Here is a 27,034-nt window from a genome sequence, read left to right as displayed (position 1 = left end):
CACAGAAAAAGATGAAAACCAAACTTGGTTTCAAAAGTAAAAAATGCAAAATGTGAAGGCTACGAATGGACAAGAGAGTTTGGTTTTTGGTATCTAGTGTTTTATAGCACATGGACACAAGAAGATTATGTATAGGCAAAATTGCTTGCCCAGGGACACAACCATTACAGCTGACCCAGGCTGATCGAATGGCAGGATTTGAAGCTACACCCTCCATGTCACAAGTCAGATATGCTGTAACCACTAGGGCATCAGTATGGTTAAAGAGGATGGATGGACATGGATAGCATGCTAAATGGCTTTTCCCACGATATGGTGAGGACATAGAAAAATATGACTAACTGGGCCTGCTATTGCTCACCTGTGTTTAACAGACATGGCCACTTGTGAATGCCAATTCATACACATACTGAAACTGTGGAAGGAAAGAAAAAGTTGATGTACTTAGCTGTTACATTGTCTGTTAATGGTGACATTGCTTATTTTCTCAACCGCATATACAAGATAATAAAATAATTGTAGTAAATTACAGGGTACAAAATGTTTCAAAATATTTGACACAAAGTGATTTCCAAACATTATCATATTGTCCAATGGCTGGTTTGCTTTTAATGGCACATTCAGTACTTTAAATGGCTTTATCACACAGTTTACATTTTAAATATAGTTGTGCAGTTTCATATATTTGATATGACAACATATTTAAATATCACTTTATGTGACTCTGATTGGTTGAAATAAACCCATAATATTCTTGTGCAGTATTCTCTTTACTGACTGGCTGTGACGGAAAATTTCATTACCCCACCTACTGGAACATTTTGTTTTTACTACTACTAACAATATTTTGGCAACCATTTATTTTAATTGACTGCCCAAAGGGAACTGGAAAAACTGTCACATCTGCCTGAATATGACCCATTTACCCCACACAGGCTCATTACACCATGTATTGATTATCATGTGCAGACAAGTGATGGTAAACCTCAAACAAGTTCAACAAGTGTTGGAGTATGTGATTATATTACATTCCTAATATGACCTGAATCAAGTAAAGGATTATGAAAAAATAAGTGATAACAAAAAACTTTAACTAAGATGTGACACTAATATTATTCATGTCCTGGGTTGGGGTGCTACTGAGGGAATGGTGGTATTTCAAATTGTAGTTCAAATATGAAAGTGAATTGCACAAGAGCATACCAAGTTAGAAATACTGAAAATAATTTAACCGAAGCTGTGTATGCATGCACACATAAACACATATACATACACACATACAACATTAAATTTATTTGTATAATGTATACCATATTGTGCTTTCCTTCTGCTCTCTGCTCGCTGGGTTGCTAGCTGGAAGAAAAGGAAAAAACCTTAGTTAAAGAAGCAGCCAACTCCATTTCTCACTCAGTGGATGCAAATATCTCTAAACTGACCCTGTGTGCAAGATAAATTAATCTTGTGCTTGAAGTAAATCAGATAATGTGCAACTTCTGATGATTTTTCATCCAACATCATAAATATCTGATTTGGTATACCTCTTCTATATTATGTGCTACATGTATTTGACAGAGCGAACTTAACTGTTGACCTTAAGATGCCAAAAGTGACGGGGTTCTTTCTATTCCCAAGTGCCAGCCAGCATTTATAATGTTTACTTTGTATCTGTTTCTTTCTGTTTGATTCAAAATGTTGAAAAATTCTGAAAATAAGCTTGTGTTCAATATAAAAATCTGAAAATTGCATTTAAGGTAGGTCAAGTTTTGATGCTTATAAGAGTTACCTCATCTAAACATATATATATATATATATATATATATATATATATATATATATATATATATATATATATATATATATATAAACTGTACACAATATGGTCATGTGATACATCAAAATTGTAATCTATGATGCAATGGCAGGCAGGCTTCTTGAAAGTGTATGTTTATGCTTTCACTTTAATTTCTGTGATAGTAAAAGACTATCATTTGCTTCTGCAAATGGGATGAAAGAATTTTAATAAATAATAATATATTCTCCAATTAGTACAGTGATTTTGATGTGCTGTTTCAGTGCAACAGAAAAAAAGCCATTTGTTTGTTGTGTATGTGATCATAAGGGTCATCTCAAATTATAAGCAAATGAAAGTTTACATTACAACATCTCTCCCTCTCTCATAAAAAAAATGAGTCTTCTGTCTATTCATTTGATGACAAAAAATAGAATCTGGGCTGATATCAATATATTTTCAAAACATTTTAATAATATTATCAACAAAGACATGGCTAAAGATTTAACAAAAAGCTTAATGTTTTTTTTTTCATTTTCAAAGATGCATAGCAGCAAACAATTAATTGTTTTTGAAATCAATAAGAAAAAGTCTCCCAAAACAAAATTTCCTTAATGAATCAGTTTATCTTAAGTAAAATAATAATTTGAGATTCATTAGATCTATTGCTGATGTGCCATGAGTAATGCTAGGAAAAACAAATTTATATCAATTTTATCAAATAATGATCCCTTTTCCTCTCAACTCATTTTTATTAAGCTTCTGTGACAATTAATAAACTCATTACAGAAATTGAAAAATTAGTTCAATTATAGAACATTATTCAATTTTTATTCTTTAAAATTATAAAGGAAGCCAGAATTTTTTATCCAGAGTGAAACCTGACATCAAATTCTGCACATTTTTTGAATCAAAATAATAAATACTTTAACATTAAAGGAAATTGCATCAGCAAAGGACCTGTGAAAGTTTAGACTCATTGGTTGTGAAACCTGAAGGAAATTGTTTAAGCAAAGGACCCTAGTCAACTTATTTGTGCCACTGAGTTGTGTTGTTCAGGTCTTTCTTGAGCTTTTACAAACTGAATGTCATGATTCTATGAGTGCAATTTGCACATGCAACATCTCCCTATCTAGTTTCATGTCTTACTAATTGTAAAAGCTGTTGTTGTCAGTGATCTCCAACTAACCATAGATTACAGGTTATAAAATCCCAGTTTTAGTTTGTGACAGAACTAGTTTTCCCATATGCATGTGACATGCACGTTTGGTGATAATGTGTTAAAAATGTGTTTTAATTTGAACATAGATACTATTTTTATGACATCATCACATGATTTTTCCAACCCCACTTGTTGCAGTGGGGAAATTAATCCCCTCCACCTTCACTCTACATTAATGCTCCAAGATAAAGCATTAAATACCTACAAATCATGATCATGCCTCAGCAGGCATGCCAATGGTAACTCCACTGTGGAGGGTCTGGTCTACATTACTAACTGACATCTGAACAACCAATTGATGAAGACCACCCATGGAGAGACTGAGACATCAAGAGTACAACCAGATACCATTTCAAGAATCAGTGATCTTTATCTTGATCATATATTTGGACAATAAAAAATAATTTCAAAAGTCTTGTGTATTCAGTCAATTTAAAAAAGGTTGAGCAATTCTTCTGCAATAAGTTTATATTTTTACTTCTTGAGCTCTTTAACAGCATACATTTATCCTACTGTTTAAACATGAAAAGTAATCATCTGAGATATAAACAATTAAATTTCAGATGACAACCGCTTCTGTTAAAAAAAAGCAAACAACACACTTTATTTACACTTAAATGTGAATTTGTGACTGTGAAGGGAGAAAAAAGAGACCTCAGCCTTTTCCGCATCAAACTTGCGAGAGTCCACAAGGTCTGACAGGATGTGTTCATCCTCTCTCACTATTAGGAGACAGAACTTTGTGACTCCATGTTCCCCTGGTGCCGGGGTAACCTACAGCTTTGGGTTCTGGGGAGCCCCAAGTGAAGCAAGGCAGCTGTTCCTAGTGGCAAACTCAGCTGAAGGAAAAGAATGTTTATCAACCTTCCTGGAACACCTGGGGAAAGAAGACTTGCCTCCCTCCTTCCTTTTGTAAGAGGGTGATGTTGGACCACAACCCACATTAAAACCTGCAATTGGGTAAAAAGCCTGATGCCCATGGAGGCATAATATATATTCATTGAATCATTAGTTCATGAAATAAAAATGACTGAAATGGAGGTACAGTCAATACTGGCAATGAATGGATGACAATACAAACCCAAAACATCTAGAAAACAACAATAACAACAATATTATATGGGTCACCTGATCCTCAAGGTGGGAATCATGTTTGAAGAGCACTGCTGAAAATTTGAAGCAAAAACTGCCTATAAACTCTCAAGAGAGCTGATTAAATGAAGTGTGTAACACTCAAGAACATATCAAGACCACATTCAGATGCCTGGTGAATGTTCTAGACATGATGTAAAACAAAAATGCTATACAGAATATTTTTAACAGAACCAATACAAACGGCATCATCTAAAACAGATGACTATGTAATAACTGCACAATGGTCACTGACATGAGAAGCAGACTGGGTCTGTGTTCTCAGTCTGAAACATCTCAGAACATTCTCGGATAGCTGACATGAGGAGCAGCCTGGGTCTGTGTTCTCAGTCTGAAACATCCCAGAATATTCTGGGATAGCTGCTCTATAGGAGTATACATTTTTAATATGAGGACAAGTAGTGTACATTAATTTCAATTCATGAGGTATCAATCTTTGTTGATTTTTGTAATTCATCTGAAACACATGTACACTATTGTTAAGTGATTTATGCTGACCAGTCCGATTGAAATACATCTGGTGGTTGATACTAACCTTGAGGGTGTTCCACCACACCAGACAATAAAGCCAGGAAGTCCTAATATTTTTCTTATTCTAATGTTTAAACTAGAATACATAAATCTGACTTCATACCAATTCAGCCTGTTTTTTGAGTACAGCATTGACAAATCTCTGGCCTTTGCCTTTTAGAACATGAGGACACATGGGATACCATCTGCAATGTTCTATCCAGGGATTATCTCCAGGCTCCCAGTTGCGAAGACCACCGCCACATTGGTAGCATCTAGTGTAGTCCTGGTTACCTGTAAATGAATTTTTTATATGTAAAGCAATTCAGCAGCAAACCAGTACACACAGCATAAACAAACACAAAATATTAATGAGAATAACATTTTACCAAATTTAGCAAGTTAATTAATTTTGGGCAAAATGTATTCCCAGTAATATTTTCATATGAAAAGGGTGTACGCTATTAATGCAGTCAACTATCAGACAAGATGGTTCCAAGATGCAAGGTTAGACATTGGTAGCCCTCAAGTTGTTTGCAATGACATTTTTGTCCATTACAATTATCTGAACATCCCTTACTGTCATCAGCTATTTATTGTAATTGTAGGTTAATAATTACCTTCCATTTTATGCCAATCTATCAATATGTGAAATTTTCAAAAGAAATAATATTGATAAACCACAAAATATGGTGGGAAGTGTTTTTGTGAATAATGATAAGATTTTCAAGATGGCCACCACCAATCAACACCATTAATATTTATAGCCAACTAGACATGGTAACAAGTCTGCTTGCGAAAGCCCCATGTCAATATGTCCATCTGCTCAGGAGTAGCAAGGCCATCTTGAGACCCATGGGGCACCATTTTTAATTACAACCAGCGAGACATCCTGAGAACTCTTTTAATGAAAACCCCTTGTCAACAAGACCATCTATTCAGTCAGGGTAGCAATAACAAGCTGTTCAAGATGGTCACCTTTGTAGGATGTCAGATGAGCATCATTGTCACTTAAGAGTAACATCATAAAATAACTTTTGGTGAAAACCCAATATCGAAATGATCATCCGTTAAGGATAAATGCTGATAAAAAGACTGCATGATGACCACCATTGTGGAGTGGAAGTCAGATCAGCTCCATCTTGATTTAAGTCCAGCTTTACAATGTTAGAAGAAGTCTTTTTGTGAGAATTTCACATCAATATGACCATCTGTTAAGGATAAATAACAAGATTTTCAAGATGGTCACCATGGTGACCATATTGTATGTATGACTGGAATCATTTTCATTCAGAATGATACAAAGAGTTTTTGGTTTTAAAAAATAATACTATGCAGATATGGCCATCCATTCAGAAAGAGTTGAGATAACAAGATGACAATCATGGTGCCATATTGGATGTATGGTCAGCACAGTTTTTATTGAAGGCCAATTAAACATCATAAGAAGTCTTTTAATGGAATAAAGAAGTCATATTTCATTTTGCTTGCATTTACATAGGGTACAATGTGAACAGATGTGGAACTGTTTGGATACCGCTACAATACTGACAATGAATAAAACTTGATGATGCTAACATAACCTACCTACCTATCTATCTACCCAGAGATGCTGGCAGAAATATTCTTAGGAGGGACAGGTCCCATACACCTACCCTCCAGGTTAGGAGAAATGAAACTGAAAACATGCATTTAATTACTTTGTATCACTTCTTTTCACTTATCTGTCAATAAATGAAAAAGATATATGCATATCTAATTGTTGTTTAGCTGGTAAATATTCTTCTTTGCTCATATCACTCCCATTCAAAAAAAATTTGCAAACTGAAAATCATTTATTGGACCACACATATACCAGTTCACACATTTGTATAGGCTATAGCCATCCATTTAATATATTTACAATAGTGTTTTTTATGTTAGCCCTTAGGCCATTAAAACTCTATCAATTTAGTAAGAAAATGTTGTAATATCTTAGCATAAGATGAAAAATAAATTCTTTCCATGTATATATAAAGAGTCCTTGATTTGGTTGTTGAATACTGATGCTGGTTTGAATGATCCAGTCTACAGCTGATGGATTGAGGGGAAGATTCCACATATTTTTTAAAAGATGCTTGAAGATTTGACCCAGACAGACTTAAGTTAATTCTCTTCATGCTATTTCATATGGCATGCTTAGGAAAAATGATGTAATTTCTTGCATAAATTTAGCCCTTTTGTTATTGCTTATCTTCTGAAATAGTTCAGACCATAAAGTGGTTGTAGGACAAGACTAATCTGATATGGTAATATGATATGGGTTACATTATGAAATGGGTTATGTTATGCTATGAAATGGGTTATGTTATGCTATGAAATGGGTAATGTTATTTTATGAAATGGGTAATGTTATGTTATGAAATGGGTTATGTTATGCAATGAAATGCGTTATGTTATGCTATGAAATGGGTTATGTTATGTTATGAAATGGGTTATGTTATGCTATGAAATGGGTAATGTTATGTTATGAAATGGGTAATGTTATGCTATGAAATGGGTAATGTTATGTTATGAAATGGGTAATGTTATGCTATGAAATGGGTTATGTTATGAAATGGGTTATGTTATGTTATGAAATGGGTAATGTTATGTTATGAAATGGGTTATGTTATGCCATGAAAAATGGGTTATGTTATGCTATGAAATGGGTTATGTTATGTTATGAAATGGGTTATGTTATGCTATGAAATGGGTTATGTTATGAAATGGGTTATGCTATGTTATGAAATGGGTAATGTTATGTTATGAAATGGGTAATGTTATGTTATGAAATGGGTTGTTATGCTATGAAATGGGTTATGTTATGTTATGAAATGGGTTATGTTATGTTATGAAATGGGTTATGTTATGCTATGAAATGGGTTATGTTATGAAATGGGTTATGTTATGTTATGAAATGAGTTATGTTATGAAATGGGTAATGTTATGTTATGAAATGGGTAATGTTATGTTATTAAATGGGTTATGTTATGAAATGGGTTATGTTATGCTATGAAATGGGTTATGTTATGTTGTTTTGCCCAATCAATGATTGCCAAGGATGCATGTGATCTGTGCCCATCATACAACAGAAGCAGTGGCTGGGATGGACCATATTTCATCCGCTTTCCCAAAAATACAAAATAAACCATTGAACAGTCAAATCAAATAACATGCTGCTAGTAATTGCAAAGGTTATAAATGTATTCTGCTTTCAACTTCAGGAGAAAATATCATTACTTCCTCTCTGATTTGGGCACATGCAATTGTGTGTGTCTTTGTCTTTTCAACTTTTAATTTAGGCAATCACAATATGAAGCTGTGATACCACTGCAGTGATAGCAAATTATCCTTCTGATGAAATCCAATAACAACATCATAGTCAGTGTCCAAATTACATACATCCAAAAAGGTATAACCACAACCTATTTTTTCCAAAAGCAAAATGTGGCTGACAAGCTTGACTTCCTGCTAAAAAGGAAAATAATGGATTTGGCCCTGATTTAACAGTGTCAGTGTCCACTTAACCAATGAACACATTGGCATAAAGTTTTTTTCTGAAACACTATGCAACTTTGCCACCCTATTAACTAGCACTGTCTTCTCTTTTATATAAATGTTTTCAATATGTTTTTGTAAAAGCTTTTTGGTCTTAACACTGATAATTTTGAGACAGTTTTCCACAATTCTGAAAATCTTTGTTTAATGCATTTATCATAGGGTTAGTAAAGTTTAATATTTTTTCCTTTCAAAACATCATGTAAATGTTAATTAAGTAAAATATATAAATAAATATTTATCTTTCAAAAAAAGATAATTGATTACTTTGTTTTCTTTATTCAAAACTGCAAATGAGGACAACAAGAAAAAAACAATCCTATTAAATTAACAATGAAAATGTTGATTATTTTTTCATCATTGGGAAAAAATAACTGCAAACTGTGTGGAGATAAGAAATCATCTCATGTTATTCATGTGACAGATGACAAAACCAAGTTGCCCCAAGGTTTTAAATTCATTAATAATGGTATTATGGAAAAATAAAGGTATTCTGAATGAATACTAAAATCTATTAGGAAACTGGACATGTTTTTGGTGATTGTCATGCATAATGTGTATACTTATGGCACTTAAACATCATAAGTATTCTGGCGAAAATCCCATGTCAATACACATTTATATTTAGTAGGCACAGAGAAAACATATTCAAGCTGATTGTCACTGCAGCCAAAATGGATGTATGATCTGCATAATTTTCATTCAGGACCAACTAGACAGCACAAGAAGCTTTTTGATGAAAACTCCATATAGGTATCACTTTCTATTTAGGAGCAGTGAAAACAATATTACTTAAAATGGATGCCATGGTCACCATTACTGATGACAGATCAGCGCCATTTTCATTTACGACCAACTGGAGATCATTGAAAGTCTTTTTGTGAAAAAGTTCACAGGGAGTAGTGATAAGAAGACTTTCAAGCTGATTGTCATAATGGCCATAATGGATGACAAATCAGCACCATTTTCATTCAGGACCAACAAGACCTTGGATTCAATGCATGCATAAAGTTTCATGGCAATCCTCCAATAAGTTTTATAGGAGGAATAATGATTACAAACAAGCCAATGGACAACAGGTCATCTCATAAACTCTTATGTTCTACAAGCAGTAAAGCTAATAAAGATATTCAATAAAGATATTCTGCATCACTGTTAGACTGAGGAACAAATCTTCTTAAAATCCAGGCCTTGAAAGGTTGAATAGATAGACAGTGCATACCAAGTTTGATCTTGTAGTAAGGGGCATTTTTTTCAGAAAAAAATCTGCTGAATGCATATTTTGCCAACTCCATTACTCACTTACCTCGCACTGGCCTATACTCTGAAGTAATGGCAATTGGCAAAGTAATCTGGATCATGCAACAATGGTTTCCAAAATATTTATCTGATGTTTGAATTTGTTGTAGGTTGTTTTTCTTTACTGGAGTTGAGGAAAATTGTTAGATTTTTAGTAGTAATATAAGTTATATTTGATATAAAATCTACATGATCTGTGTGGTAGTAATACAGGTATTATTTGTTGTAAAATCTATATGATCTGTGTGGTAGTAATACAAGTATTATTTGTTGTAAAATCTACATGATCTGTGTGGTAGTAATACAGGTATTATTTGATGTAAAATCTACATGATCTGTGTGGTAGTAATACAAGTATTATTTGTTTTAAAATCTACATGATCTGTGTGGTAGTAATATAAGTATTATTTGATATAAAATCTACATGATCTGAAAACACATTTATGCCTATAAAAGATCTCAGCTAACTTCAACTGACAATATTTGTTTCCTCATATGATAAAGTACCCACCTTGTAAATGTGGGGTTGACTTTTTTAAGACAAAGCTGTCTTTAATAGGTAAAAAATGGCATAAATTTTGTAAAAGGAGATCAATCATTAGGGCAGACTTATCATCAGATATGGGGGTTATCACTGGAAAAATAAAGCCTTCAGTTGAGCACTTTGTAAGTTCTTATATTAATTAGAAATAGTGGCTATATTTGGCATCAGATCAGCATCATTTTTACAAGCAGTATTATTTTTTTAAAAACTTGAGAAAAAAAGCCCTACCTTAATTTCAGAATGTTATCTGTTGGTCTAAGTCACATAGATTTTTGGAGAACAGGTCTTTTATAGGCATTTATATTTGTCTTAAAAATTGGTAGTAATATTTGGGGCTGTTCCAGTAAAACATACATTATAGCTAGGGAAGGTAGTCTTTAAAAAACATATGCCAGGTTATTCTGATAATGCTTGGAGTTCATATGAAAACAAAAGGGCACAAGTGGGCCTGATATCACTCACCTGGGTAGCTGACATATGATAGATGTCACATTGTGAATGCAAAGGCACACTGATCTTGAAACTGTAGAGGAGAAAGAAAAGCTTTGAGCTTCTCTGCACAAAAAGGACAAATCATTTTTGTACAAACAGCATTGTCACATGGGTCTCTCATTGCCCCAGAAAACAGGCCATGTTTCATAACTTAGAAAGTGCTCAAAGCCCTTCCATTTAGTTATTTGGTATTACAGCAGGAGTTAATTTGTGCAGTCAGCATCAATTTTTATGTCTGTCCTTACCTTCCTGGGGCCCCACTCCTGGCATCATTACTTGGAAACCATTCAGATCCCCACTAATAGTAGCTGTAGTGGCTCAGAGGTTAAGGCACTGGACTCCTAACCAGAAGGTTGCTTGTTCAATTCCCAGTATCTGATTAGTCTGGGTTGACCATCAAATTTGTACAGGATTTTATTTAATGGTTTCTTTTGTTCTTTGCTCTTAACAATTAGATTTGGAGGTGTTGTAGGAGGAATGCATATTGGGTTATTTAATGTTTTTTAAATGCCAAAAGTACAAAATATACATTAAAAATACCTTCCAAGTAATATCACTGAATATGTGCAATGCCTTAAAGCAATTCACATGTGATAACACAAATTACAAATAGTTCTGGGACCGACTGTTAAACTCGCACGTTTTTTTTTATGCACTATGTTGTTAAAGCAAAAGCCATTTCTTGTACATAATTAAGTATGTCAAGAAATTCTGATACTTATATACATTTAGTGGTGCGCTGTGACACACAATATTACTTTGGCTTGGTCAAACTAACTTTTACTTGTTTTGCCTAAAGGGTATATACCATTGCTTGTTCATTCTAAAAAGATTTCCCATACAGCTTTTGTCCCCATTACTGGCATACATCAGACACACAAGAACATTTCTTGTTTATGATCATTAATATTTTCCCATACTCATAGCATAAATATCTTAAAAGAGTTCAATTTTTTTGGCAATATCAGACCTATATTGCCAAAACTTTTGAACCCTTAAGATATTTATGCTCTGAGCATTTTTGTCAAGTTTAATTATAGTGGCGTGTGCACAATTGTGCATGTGCCACTTTTTTCTGACTGTACCACAGCCTGCTAGTTGTTCCTGGGAAAGGGAATGGTGCCACCTCCCCCAGGCTTTTATGGATTCAAGGAACCCTGATAGTTTGGCCTGAATCTGTGGGTCCATAAAGGTTGCTTACAGTTGAATGGTTGGCTGTCATTAGTGGGAAGGAGAGCTCGGGAATGGTCCTGCTTGCTTTACATCGCTGGTTTCTTGTTGCATTTGCCTGGTGTTTCTTGCAATTTTTTTTTTCAATTTTTTTCGTCTTCTTCAAAATGTTTTAGAAAGGGGGAATGTTCTATGCTATTTATAGAGGATCTTAGTAGAAATCATGTATGGAGAGAGATTTTCAAGGTTATTATGGTATTACTAGTCGAGGTGTTTAGGGTGTGCTTCCTACGTTATGTTATTTATAAGTTTTTAGATATTGCCTATTTAAGTTATTTATTTATCAATGTTTTTAGAGACTGAATGTTATTTATATTTTATTTAGCAAGAGACTGGAGTCCTAGCAGATTACACAGTTGGTTAAGGACATCTAGGAACAGAGTCCTAGCTGATTATTCATTCGTTAAGGACAACTAGGACATGCAATTTTGTGGTTTCCTTAGTTTTTTATAGGTGCTTCGTAAGTGAATTATTTGAGCATGTGAAATTATTAATGATCATGAATCATCCAGAGCAAGAATGCAACCTTTCCACCTGCACTTCTTGTTTTGCTGAACTAAGCCCACTTTAAAGGTATTTGGTCACTTTAAAGGTATTTGGTCAAGTGGTCTTAGTTACTTTGTCATTGGTAATAGGAGTAAACTGTTTTGCCAAGGAAAACAACTCAGCAGATACCTCCACTTCAACAGGATTGTAATACTTTAATGGTATTTTACAAACTGGTCTTATAATTTAAATTATTATCAACTTACAGTGTTACTTGCTACTTTACAATTTGTTTGTTTTATTCAGTCCAAATTACAAATCATTCATTAAAATTCCTAACATGTATTTTTACATGTAGTAACTGTGTCATTATGACCACTATTTACTTTTTGGTAGCAGTAAGTGAAACTCCTTTAACACAATAAATGCACCCATGAGTTTCATTACTTTGGAAGTAACTTGTGCCACAAGTAGCATAAAAAATCTATACATATGTCTTATCTAAGCTTTATAGCCAAGACCTTCAACAGAAAGGCAAAGTTCAGTTACCAGTGAAAAAGAATCCTGCTTCTGCCATTTGCTGAGGTGTCTGATCCAGATATGGAGGCCAGCCATGACTAAAAGTTGCAATCCGACTTTGCAATGAGATATGTTCTGGAAACTTTGGCCTGTTGTCTGCTTCAGATTGTGCCGACTCTTCCACTGGATGGGACTGTATTCTGGCAGTTGTCTCTTCTGCTCCTGACTCCAGGTGTTGCTGGAATAGCAACAATGGTCCATTGAATATAAGAATTCAAAACAATTTTGGAAGTATAATGTCATTTTCTGCCAATACTTACAGGCTCATGATATATCAGGAGTCCTACTACCTTGCAAATCCAACCCTCCCCATACTTGTCAGTCAAGGATTGTTGAGACAATTTATTCCACATGGACTTTTGATATAAGTAGCTAGCCAAAACCAGCATCTACCTCTATGCTTTCTGACTTGAAGTAGCTGAAAGAAAAAGACTGAATCAGATTGCCCCTAATTTTTTTAAACCTAGGAACAGTCAAACCAGCCACCAGAAGTCACCCATAGGAAAAGGCAAACTGGCCATTATACACTAATGACCTCTATACACAGGTTTCTATAAATTAAATCTTCACTGATTTCAAATAATCATGTTTGTTCATGTTTTAGAAATTACATAAGTTAAGCCAGTTGCTCAACTCAGTGAGATCAAAAGACAGCTTATGTGAGAAGTCAGTAAAGAATAGGAAATGAAAAGATGCCATATGTGGCTATTTTTTGTGACCCATGAACAAAAATGTTGCCTGTCCTTAGAAACAAGTTATAAACACTGAATGACCACTGACCAAAATGATAACAAATGTAACTCATATCTATTCTCAAAAACAAACCTTTATATTCAGGGACTGTGTTAATTCACGGGCAAATAGATGAAGATATCAAACTATATCTGTCAGACTGGCGCAAAAGGCGACTTCCATTTCTGCTATGATAAAAACAACAACTTCTCCCACCATCCAGAAAACAAAAATACTTTGATCCTTTACCATAATGATAAAAATTGCTTCGCTTTTAAATCTGACTTAGTGACACCTTTGAGTTACACTGTATACATGACTGGAGTAGTGTGAGTACATGGAAGATAAGAAATGTTTGCACACTGATTCACATTACATTTCTTTATCTAAGCAATGCGTTTAGATATGTGCCACTTACTGATTGGCAGGAAGAAACCACTGTTGGGTTAGGAAACATCTGCTGACTGGAAGGCAGGTGACCATTGCATACAGGAAATTTATATAGGAAATTTGCCAAGGTCTTCAGTAAAGACTAGTCAGAACTGGCAAGAAATCTTTCGTATGGCCTACATCATACCTTCCATGAGGACTGAATTTATTTTGAATCATGGAACAGTAATCTTGGACATCACTGGATTAACTTCTTTAAAAGTCAAAGAAACTGGTGATTTGTAGCTCAAAGGCTTTCAAGGAGTTTCCTTTGCTTACAATATTGGGCAAAGACACATAATTTCCACTTACAGGTTTTCAAGGTGCTGGCCCTTCCTGCCAAAGTAATTCTGTCAACCATTTCTAAGCAGACATGTTTCTGTCAAAGGGCTTGTTTGATAATGTGACAAGCATGCAGGTTCAGCAGTTTTGGAATGAGGGCATGAAAACTATGATTTCTGGAGGGGCTGATTCTAAAGCAGGATGCCTTCGTATGCCAAGATAGGTCCTTCTGAGATGATATAATCTGAAACTTGGATCATCTGATATAACATGCAAAGTTTTAAGTTTTGGTCATCATGGAGACAGAAGTGATCACTAACAATTGTCTCATGAACAGATGGTCAAAAATGATGAAATCCACAACAACACTGAGAAGGTACAAAAGGTGAAGCAACACCTATACTGAAATCTACCTCAACAAAAATTAGGTGGAAGACTCCAGGATGATCCTCAGATTAGTGAGATTTTGAAATGCATGTCCAGATGAATATGTATTACGTATGTACTAAGAGTTTTACAGCATGTCAGCAAAATAATTGATATATGGTGCTGATTAAAGTAAAGTTCTGAAAATGTTAGCAGGCATGCTGGTTGACATTAACGATTCACATCTGAACAGCCAATGAATGCATTCCACCCATGAAAAGACTCAGATGTCAATAGTGACTTACAACCAGATACAATTGGAAGCTGTCGCTTTGCTAACAGAAGGTGAAGTTTACAATAATTAGAGCTGATGGTCTATGATGTAGCGCCAAACAATGGCAGGAAATCGACTGCTGATGGTCTATGATGCAGCGCAGGACATCGACTGCTGATGGTCTATGATGCAGCGCCAAACAATGGCAGGACATCGACTGCTGATGACCCAAAAGATGCCATACCATATCTTCCAGTAGCATGGTCATCTTCAGTGTGTAGAGGACTTGGAACATGATGGAGTCTCAGTTGATATGATCCCCAAATGCATAGACTACCATATTTCAGTGAGCAATGGCAGTAAAATTTGACAAGTGATCAATATCAATCACATGAATTTAAAAGCCATTTTCACCATTATGCTTTCAATCAAATTTAGTCTAATTTTGCTGAGCAACTTTTGTACAAAATTTGTACAAATCTGAATGCCTTTAACACCATTATGTTTCTGTCAAATGATGTCCAGTTCTGCTCAGCACTGTTTTAAATTTGATTTTAATGTTTTTCTATCATTAGTAACAGTGGCAATATTTGGTTGTGGATTGGCAACATTTATACATATCTGTTATTATTGCTGTTGTTTTGGTTTAATGCCACTCTTCAGCACATGATAGGCTATACAGGAAGGCCAGTATATTTAGTGGAGGAAGAACCAGCAAAACCCCCAGGAAGAACCACCAACTCACTAGAAGCTTTATTGGCAAGTTTTCTCAGTTACCCACATTGGCCAAGCCTGAGACTCAAATCCAAGTGGACAGTGGTGAGACAGCAATGAATGGTAAAGGTGAGCACTTTAGATCACATGGCCACCCAGGGCCCCTACACAAACCTGGATGACTTTTATGTGAAAGTACTTAGTGTCAGATTAGGCTGAATTCTTGTTAGCATTACCTAAGAAGCCTTTTCTCATGCTTTTCTACTTTTCATAATGGGAACCACATCTCCTGACAGATTAGCATCATTTGTAAAAACTTTAAATTAAGTCCCTTATACATGACCGCTTTTTATCAAAATTGGTTAGATCTATTAAGTTGTTTCAATTTTTAGTAATGGTAACCATATTCTGAAGTGAATCAGTATCTTCTGCAGAAACATGAAAGCCTTTTATGCCAGGATTCTTTTTCTTCACCAATCCGAGACAACATAATTTTTTCTCTTTTTACATCTAAGTTTTGAAACCAACTCTAGTGTTTTTGAATAATGGCAAGATTTTTAAAAATGGTCATATATATATATATATATATATATATATATATATATATATATATATATATATATATATATATATATATATATATATACATATATATATATATATATATATATATATATATATATATATATATATATATATATATATATATATGAACTAAACATCATTAGAAGTCTTCTGGTAAAAACCTCAAGTCAATATGACCATCCACTCATGACGAGTAGTCAAAAACTTCTCATCATGGCCGCTTTGGGGACTTATTGGAGGTTAGATTGTCAAAATTTCATTTTGGACCAGGTAGACAATGTAAGAAGTTTTGGATGAAAACTATGTCAATATGATTTTCCATTCAGAAAGTGGAGTTATAACAAGAAGGATGCTATGGTGGCCATTTTGAAAGTTAAATCAACACTAGTTGCATTTAGGACCAACTAGGTATCGTAAGAAGTCCTCTGGTAAAGGTCATATATTAAAATAAAAGTTTCTGTTTAGAATCAAACAGCAATAACAATATTAAAGATTTTCAGTATGACTGGCATGGTGGCCATACTGGATGTCAAATTGGCATCATTTTATTTAGGACCTACTAGGCAGCAGAAGCATTCTTTTGGTGACAACCACATGTCAATATGAAATTACAGTATAACTTTGATTATCTGCCACCCGATTAACCATCAGTCTCTGTTAACCATCAGGGCACTGTACATCAAAATATTAAAAACAGGTACATGTGCATAAATATATATATTTTGATTATTTTGATGATCATCATGCACCAATATGGGAAATTTCCATTTTGTTATATTTTTGGGGGCAACTATTTCATTTATATCAAAACTATGAAAACATTATCATTTCAGTATTTTATGGAGTAACACATTTCACGAAAAAAAAATTTAGGCAAACTTTTTTACAATTTTAGATCTGCATAATGGTAACAGTGCAAAAATTTCCCCACATACAAGGAATTTTTCTGGAGAGATTTAACTTACCCTTATATTGTCATCCTCATTTGTAGTTTCCTGAGCTTCTCTAGATACAAATCTGCTTCTTTCATCCTGACTCTGACCTGTTCCTGACCCAGGCAACGAGGCAACTGGGAGAGATGCTGGTGGTATCGAATCCCCATCTGCTCTACCAACATCTTCACTTTCTTCTGGATTCATAAGGATGTTTCCGTACCCTTTTTGCCTCCCATTTAGATGTGGACAATCAGGAAACAGTCTCTGTTGAATTTCATAAGAGTTGTCCAAATAGTTCCATTCACCATGTGTACACAACTAGCTTTAATAGGATATTTCTGAAATTGCATCCATTCCATGAACACCAGCTCAAGATTCTACTTTTCATTGTGAAACAAAAATGCTTTAAATTGATAAATGGACATTGTAAATTGCATTGCAATCTCTGCATAGCTTGCAATGTTACTGGTTGCAACTGAAACAATCATTGTAATGATCCATTAGTAGCAGTAAAATAAAACTGCGTAATTTTAAGCCAATAGTAAGTTCTGATCTGCACATTAATTTGCATTTGAATTCCTTCACAAAAGACCTCTGGTCATATTAAGTAAGGTTTGAATTTGTCAAGCTCAAGACCAATTTCAAATACACCATCATCAAAAAACACTTTAGTCTTGATAAACTTATTTGCATTTGTGTTTTTAAAAAAATTGGTATTTAATTTTTTGGGTTGCTAGAACCAGATATATTTCAAAGTGTGATACAAAAAAAGTGATATTTTATTAGTGGCAATGCCACAAGTTAAATTATTAATTTGTCATAGCACAAGATGAAATATATCCAGAATTAACATTTTCTTTTTATTATATACTGCAACATCATACAAAATAATTAAATGATGTTTAGAAGATTAAATTCACTCTTCAGAAACAGCCTTAAATTGTAAATTTTCCTAAACAACATTAATATTCATAGGCTGATCAGCTGATCAACATTAATATTCATAGGCTGATCAACATTAATATTCATCGGCTGATCAACATTAGTATTCATAGGCTGATCAGCTGATCAACATTAATGTTCATAAGCTGATCAACATTAATATTCATAGACTGATCAACATTAATATTCATAGGCTGATCAGCTGATCAACATTAATATTCATCAGCTGATCAACATTAATATTCATAGGCTGATCAACATTAATATTCATAGGCTGATCAACATTAGTATTCATCAGCTGATCAATAATAATGTTAACGTTGACAACACAACCAGGATTACCTCCTATAAGCCAAACTGGCATTGTTCTTATGAACTAATGTGACTGTTTGGCTCCAAAAATAATCTTCTGAAAAACCTCTGGAGAACCCAAATATGTGACTGAGGGAAAATGCGCACTGAGAACAATATCCACTTTAACTCATGTGATACCAGAGCGCTGCAATACTGATATGATTTTAGGAATCATATTTGTTAAAAGTTGTCTAACGTCTTTACCTGGCTTTTATTTTTGAGGAATAATAGCCATGTGATTTTTAAAATCATGACCCCATTTATGAACTTTAAATTCTGGTGCTTGTAATTACTGCACTTGTTTCAATGGCCTAAGTAGCACAAAGAAATGTTTGCTATGACGACATTCATGTTACGAACGTGCTCAGAAGCCTAAGTAGCAATGGCATGCGAAATAAGGCAACGATTTTGTTCACCATCAACTGTAATACCTATAAATGCATGTATGTTGGACTTTTTGGACCTCTTGGTATTTGTATATTACACTTACATGCAAATTGTTTCAGCTGTTGCACCACAGCATTTGGAAGTTTAGTACCAAAACCGTGTCTGCGACGTGGTGCTGGAGTTGCATGTGGAGGGACTAGTAAATATTCGAAAATTGCAAAATCAGTTCAATCAACAAATACAGATACTGGCGAAGATATAATATTTCAATCGGTACAATTTGTAGCAGATAAAATATACCAATCTGCATTCTCAAAAAATTATAAACAAAAAATCACCTTCCATTATTATTAGAGATAACTGTCAAACTAAACTATCTCCAGTAGGTATTAAGTAGTTATGCCGCTTATACTGATTAACTATTTTATTTAATTTCTTCTATTTGTTATTGTTCAGTAAATTGCAGTTGTCACTTTATTCCCTATTACTCCAAGGGAGATAACTCCATACTCCTTGAAAAAGAATTTCAACAGTTACCTCCTTTTCTAGAGGCACTGACTGTTGTTTTGTAATTCTGCGCAGCTTATTTATTTTGCTCTGTAATAATTAATCCAACTTTGTCAAGGCAGAATGTTATATACAGAACAGAAATAAATTGGAGCAAGATGACTTTATAATGATTTCTAAAACATATATCTGTCAGATGCTTCCGTAGTTCATAGCTAAAGCATATAACTGTGATACTCGAGGTCTGACGATCGAGTCCCATGACTGAAAACCGTCGGTGGTTGAGCATATTTCGCGATTGTTATACATATTATTGGGGGCCCAGCCTCTCCATGATGCTCAACAGAAAACAAAACACCTCCTCACCACATCACTACTTGGTGGGTGTTCATTTTGCATCACCCACTGTTTGATATGGGAGGGTGTGTGCAAAAATATGTTGAGCATAGAGAATGGCTCCCGTATATGTTGTGCTGTCCTTATTGTATATACTATATGTATTGTGCCGTCCTTATTGTATATACTGTAAATATGCTGCTGTATGTATTGTGCCGTCCTTAGAATTAAGTTAATTAACATTGCATGTGGTGCCGTCCTTAGAATTAAGTTAACTAAGATCGTAAATACTGTAAATTTTGTAAATACAATGCAAAACAAAAAGTGTCAGCAATGACCCCACTTTTATATTAAATATATATTTAGTATATAATGAATTACGAAAACATCAATATTATTTCTGCTACTAAAATATTAGAAAAAGACGGAATTAATATATCTGATGAACTAAATCCTGATTTTTTTCTGATTTTGAAATATTACAAGAACGTAAACATGAAGGTGGATACATGCTACCATCTTAATACAAGTTCGTAAAACGAATTCAAACGGCGATGTTTCAATCACTAGCTGCAGTAAAAGATAACGAAGTGAGGGAATTCGTCTCTCTCTCTCTCTCTCTCTCTCTACCGCAGTAGAAAAAATTAGATCAGAATTACCCGGTGAAAACGAAGCAAATAAAACAATTAATATTCGTATAAGACAATTAAGAAAAAATTGTCAGATCATGAAACAATCCAAAGTAACTTCGTTACTGATGAAACGATTGAGTGAAAGTGAAAAATATTGACTGTCCCTGAGCACGTGTAATCTTTCAGATTTTTTCTCGAAATATTTTATTATCATTAGAAATATCATCATCAGAAATATTGTATTATTATTAAAAAATATTTATTATCATAAATATGTAATATTATTCAAAAATATTATTATTAGAAATATTTTTTATTATTATGAATTATTTATTATCAGAAATATCATCATCAGAAATATTTTAGTATTATTCTGAAATATTATTATCAGAAAAATTTTATTATCATCAGAAATATTTTATTATGATTCTGAACTATTTATCATCAGATAGAATTTTATCATCATCAGAAAATATCATAAGAAATATTTATCATCATCAAAAATATTTTATTATTCTGAAATATTATTATCAGAAATATTTTATTATCATCAGAAATATTGTATCATTATTCTGAATTATTTATTATCAGAAATATTTTATTATTATTCTGAATTATTTATTATCAGAAATATTTTATCACCATCAGAAATATTTCATTATTATTCTGAATTATTTATTACCAAAAATATTTTATCATCATAAATATTATCATCAGAAATATTTTATCAGAAACATTGTATCATCATCAGAAATATTTATTGTCAGAAATATTTTATTATTATTCTGAAATATTTATTGTCAGAAATATTTTATTAATTTTCTGAATTATCTATTATCAGAAATATTTTATTATTCTGAATTATTTATCGTAAGAAATTCAGTATTATCATCAGAAATATTATCATAAGAAATATTTTATTATTATTCCGAATTATTTATTATCATCAAAAATATTTTATTATTAATTATTTTATTATCATCATATTTTATTATTATTCTGAATTTTTCATTTCTGATGTTCACGCTAATCATTAAGATAAAAAAAGTTAACGATCCTAACAAAGCTAGAAATCTTAGATCGAAGATCTCACATACAGATTTATAATCAATTCTTCCCACGCAGGTCAATTACGTGTCCCAAATAATCAGTAAGTTTGAAATGTATTCGTGATAATTGATTATTATGACACGGTAGATAAACAGGATTGATTGGTTCTTGCACGATCAAATCCACAGGAGGTACTTGTGGAGTGAATGAATATAAAATGTATCCTTGTTAAGCAAGACTTGATTTCCAAGATCTATTTGATAGCTGTCATCGATTACATCAAAAACAAGATTAACCGCTATCGTTGATGTTATATTGACGATTACTGGAGAGATATGACGACCGCCTCCGTATGGATCATTGTGATGTTTGAGAATAACCGGAGGTAAAGCTATTTTTCTCCATGACTCAACAATTTTAGGAAAATTTGCATTGACGAAATTGTTGAACGATTTTTTTATCCCGTCAGTAGCAAATCCCGGCAATGTAGAGATCAATAAATCCGCCTTGGTTATTCCATAATGATCGAGGTAAATTTGTCTCACGGATTTTGACGTTCCTCTATTATTCGTACTACCATGTATCGCCTCGATGATGGTGCGATTAGCGAATTCAAGGTCCGATACAACCTGATTCAGATGTTTTATCGAATCAATAATTTGCTCCTATAGATCATCATTAGGATATTCTATAATATAGTTTTTGAACCATTGTAGATATATTGAATACATGTTCATGTACTCGGTTTTGATATTATCAGAAAGGTTTATAAAATCTTTTTCATAGACGATATCAGCAGAGGTCTTTGGATCATGATCAATAATTCGAAAAGGTATCGAGGGTTATTATTTTCCGTCAATTATAATATATCTGTCTGATTTAACGCATGGGTATTTGCTTCGATATCTTTGAGTTACCATGAATCTCTTTTCGTTCGTGAGAAATTCATCTAACTTCGGTTCTGGTTATCCTTCATGCACAGGTGGAACATCGGGCCAACCTAATACGGATCTTATTGAAGATTGATAAATATCAACGACGTAGTCAGGAGAATTTATGTCAATCGTGGCAGATAAGGTCGGCTCATGAATGTTAATTGATATTGTTGATTCTATTCTGGTTATTGATTTTATTCTGCGCTGAAATTTATCATTGATTTGTTTAATCTCATATTGCCAGTGGGTATCCCAACAACTTGCCAGTCAGGTGTTCCATCCGGTTTTTTCTTATTAGCAAATGCAAGCAAATTATTAGCTAGCAATGCATAAAATGATTTCGATCTGATGTTTGGCCAGCTGTAATATACTCGTTATTGTGCTAGTACGATTTCTTTTACTGGAATCGCAGTTGGAAAACTGACATTAAATTCAGGATTAGTCGAACTTACTGACATCATCGTGGTTTTCAACGGAGTTGCGTTCATTACAATTTGTTGAAGTAGTTCTAACGACGTCATTATTGGATATATTTGAACCTTTAATATCAGCGCCATTATGATATATTTTAATCATTTCTGAAAATTCAAAATCAGAAATTATTCCATCATTAAGTCTCTTTGATAATAACGATGATAATTTGGAGTCTGCTGTTGTCGCTGTATGTAACTTTATCATATAATCATTTAATTTTTCATTTGTGCAAGTACATATTTTTTTTTTGCCAATGATATTGAGAACACCGGCAATTGTTGTTCTAGCTGAAACACAGATCATTACAGCTACTGGAGCCATCATAGTTATCGTTGATAATAAACACGCCGGTTCCACCAACAACAGCAGACACTGATTAAACAAAAACATCAACAATAACCACACGTCTGCGATATTTCTTTATTTTTATTGCGTATTGTTCGATGGTATATTTTAATTTTGCTTGCCATTCACGTACTTGATTGTACCTATAATGTTGCGATGCAACGTCCATTGAGGTACTCATTATATTTTATACAGTAACCAATTGAGGTGTTTCAGCTGCAAATTCTAGACACCACCAGAAAGATGTTGCGGTTAATTTCTTATCAGCTGCTTCCAGAATAAATATTTCTTCGGTTCATTTATTTAACACAATAGACACAACTCCAGAAAACTTATCGGTTGAATAGCGCTGTTGAAATGTTTAAGTTGACGGTCTGATAATGATAATTTATTTTACCACCTGTGATTGATCTCGTTTTAGTGACATTTTCATTCCGCAGTTTGTTGCTGAATTTGATTGAAGTTTTTTAATCTTACCAGGAGTCAGACTAACACTAACGTGATGACATGACATTTTATGATAATACTCGTGTTTTTAAATAACGTGGATTAAAGATTTTCCACTGATGCATCAACGACCCTCATTCGACCACTACCACCTTCAAGTAACATCGCTTTGTCACTGAGGATAACCGCGATTGCTTTGTAATTAACACCACCACCTATATTCACGCTGGCTCTGAAGTGTATATCAACGATAGATTGTTTTGATAAATCAAGATGCTCCAGTGAAAATTAATAGATCGGATACCGAGTTTTAAAATCATGTTGTGAGATCTGTAAACCAGTATCTACATTTTGATCACGTCCGATAAACGTCATTAACCGGTGGTACAAACGTGCTATACGATTTTGTTCATAATTTAGTAGTATGTTTTCTGTTGGTTCTTGTTGTCCGTTTATCCGTAAAGAAACCTCAGTAACAAAAAGTCTGTCAAATATCATATGGGAGTGAGTTTGTGAGTTTACTCAATTATAATTCTGAAAAGCAACAAATATGTGTCGCGGTGCAGAAACACTTTGCTGTGATGCTATGTGCCATGTAAATTGACCGTTAATATCAGTTTGAACACTGTCCGTGGTTATTGCCAACCATGACAACAGGGACTTACCACCTGTATCCATGAAAGATTATAGTCGCTGTTCTTCTGCGATCGTTGGAGTCATTACCGGCATCCACAACGAAAGATTTGTTAGTATTACTTTACCAGGATCACCAACAGGTCTCCAGATAGCGTCGTCGTCGGTAACCTTTCTCACAAGAGCAACCGAGTGTTCAGCTCCAAAGATAACTTTTCTAACATTTCTGCAAAATCCATATATATGAGATAATGGAATCGCGCATGAAAAATTTATACGAGGCCCTTCCAACATTGCTCGGCGTGTTGCAAATCCCAAGTTGAAATTTTAATTAGTACCATGATCCACCCGCCACACATCAGTGCCAGCGTTATTGGCATTGTTTCTTGGTCGTCTTCTTTCATACTGATTGTAGTCGGGGGAATCAGTATTATCTTTGTAAAACATTATTTTAGGACCAGCTGATCTTGTTATAATCATCAGAGTATCTTGCCAATCCTCTTATTGTTGTAGCAACGTCGACATCTTTTTGAATTGTCGCGATATTTTTTCAATTAATCATATAGGTGGCGCTATTTCTCGCTCGCTTCTAGTCGTTCTCGTGCTAACCTAGCTGTATATGATTCTGGATGAATCATTATTTATTATAACAAATAATGATTTAATTACAGCACCAGAGAGTGTGCAACCTCAAGTTGGTTCGTTTCATAATATAGGCGGGCCTAACTTGATGAGTTTTCAGTAAGAAAAAAAAATGAAATAAACTCTTCGAGAGAATCCTCAACGTAGTTAGAATATTGTGATTTTTAAGGTCATTTACACGATTTTAATCTTTTCTTTTTAAGGAAGGCTTATTTCGGCATTTGGACCCTTCTAAAAAGTGGTCTGTTCACCCTCTATGCTGCTTGTCAGGATACATTATTTTGTATTTTACAGATGAAACTTGTGTATATACGGTCCATATATGGTTATAAAGGTTATACTTTAATGTACACTGTCATTAATGTAACACATTCAAATGATTCCTAGCATGATGCGATCATGTTATTACCTATTTTTGCCGGGATACAATAGTCTTTATCGTGAAACGATTCTCTGATCCATGGATGTTATTTAAGTATAACCTTTTGAGCAAATCATATTTCGGCGTTGACGTGTGTGCCGCATAGTTTACCTATTTTGAAAATAGAGTCGTAGTTATACAATGTATGTGCAGTGAAGAAGACAAATGTCTAATTCTTGCATGGAACAGGATTCCTAAAGTTGAATCGAGTTAATGGTAAGTGAAAAACTTACTTTTGCTTCTACCGCTGTTCTGTAATTCAAGAAGGGATGCACCATAGAGTTGAAAACATTGTCCATATAGCTATTGTCACCGGCTTACACATGTGTACGCAAGTGTCCACAATGAAAAAATTCGGGAAAATTGCACGTTTTGGAGCCCGTAACTTCAGTTCGGTACAGCGCAGAAAAATCAATGATGGCTTGATGGATAGAAAAATATCTCAGGAGTAAAACAAGGGATATGGTATGGTCGTGTGCCTTTAAAGACGAAAATAGCAGAAGGAAATCGAGGGTCATGGGTGGAACGAAGTATTTGGAAGTTCCGTACCTTCTCTCTTATATATTATGATAGAGAGGGTCCTAATTCAGAACGGGTCATGGCGGTAATCTAAGGTATTTTTTGTCACTCTGTATGATTTTTTTCCTTCAGATTATTGGGATTTTTTTTCTTCTCAACATCAAGCTCGCGTCGAGCACCTGTGGGTGGCAGTGGTGTATACGTTTCACGTACATTGTGTACACGACAATATACGCTAGTTAGTGTCAAGGCAGTTTGAAGTCTGTTATATAGTTTGTATACTGTACACTTTTCATTTATAAAATGACGAATATAAATGCAAGGATCATAAGATCAGTTGGCCTTTCTTGCAATGAAGAAATAAAAAAAAAAGAAGCGGAGACCTGCTTGTTTGTATACGATAATGTTTTATCGGCAACAAAGAAATTCTGACTAACAGTATAATCTAACAGACGTGTACATTTGCTACAAACAAGTTTAGAAATCTTTTAAAGTGAACTTTCAATAAGTAAAAAAAAACCAACAAAAAAACCCATTCTTTATTAAAGGTAGTTGACTAAACATTTGTACTAACTTGCAAGTACAATTACAAGGTAGCTACTTAGTTAAATTAATTACAATGCTGAGAAATTGAGGGCATAATTGAAACAAGAGAACAAAAACAACACACACACACACACACACACACACACACACATATATATATATATATATATATATATATATATATATATATATATATATATATATATATATATATATATATTACGTTTTTTGTTCAGCTCTCACATTTCCCTGTTCTGTCCTAATGGAGAAGTTACTCCTCCCTAGAATTCGAGTTTTTGACCCCTGAGGATAATCACAATTATGAATTGATTTCTTTACTTTAGTGCATTATTAAATAAAACAAATATGCAATTTTAAGGGCTCTTTGTTGTACACAGGAAATTCCTATTAGCAGACAAGAAGTCCTTTTTCTGACAGAAAAGTCCTTTTAGTGTTAAGGACCGTCCATAAATGACGTCACGCACCTGGGGGGGGGGGACACACATGTGTGACGATGCGTGACGAGGGGAAGTAATTTGTTTAAAAAATGAGTGACGAGGGGGGGAGGGAGTGGTAAAAAAATCGGCCAAAATCGCGTGACGTCATATATGGATGGCCCCTTATTATAAAAGTCCGTTAAGCAGCATCAATTCCTGTTAGTATTT

General features: G+C 34.0%; 1 protein-coding gene across 7 annotated transcripts in view; it reads right to left on the bottom strand.

Moving 5' to 3' along the window:
* The window catches only part of LOC149797300 (baculoviral IAP repeat-containing protein 3-like), a 42,705-nt gene that overhangs the window by 15,141 nt on the left and 530 nt on the right, over positions 1-27,034 (bottom strand). For 4 of the 7 annotated variants that reach the window (XM_089962013.1, XM_089962020.1, XM_089962016.1 and 1 more), the window contains exons 2-5: positions 17,230-17,537; positions 12,853-13,060; positions 4,798-4,967; positions 1,311-1,353 (exon numbers count right to left, since the gene is read on the bottom strand). In XM_089962013.1, the coding sequence (XP_089818139.1) occupies positions 1,311-1,353; positions 4,798-4,967; positions 12,853-13,060; positions 17,230-17,403 (595 nt within the window). In that variant the 5' untranslated portion in view covers positions 17,404-17,537. Of the gene's footprint in view, positions 1-1,310; positions 1,354-4,797; positions 4,968-12,852; positions 13,301-17,229; positions 17,580-18,985; positions 19,079-27,034 lie in introns of those variants that run through there. The other 3 variants (XM_089962015.1, XM_089962017.1, XM_089962019.1) reach the window with 3 other exon arrangements.

This window comes from Sinohyriopsis cumingii, chromosome 6 (genome assembly GCF_028554795.1).
Source record: "Sinohyriopsis cumingii isolate HCF-2022 chromosome 6, ASM2855479v2, whole genome shotgun sequence".
NCBI lineage: Eukaryota > Metazoa > Mollusca > Bivalvia > Unionida > Unionidae > Sinohyriopsis > Sinohyriopsis cumingii.
Note: the sequence above shows the minus strand (reverse complement) of the source record. Positions and strands in the feature narration are given on the sequence as shown.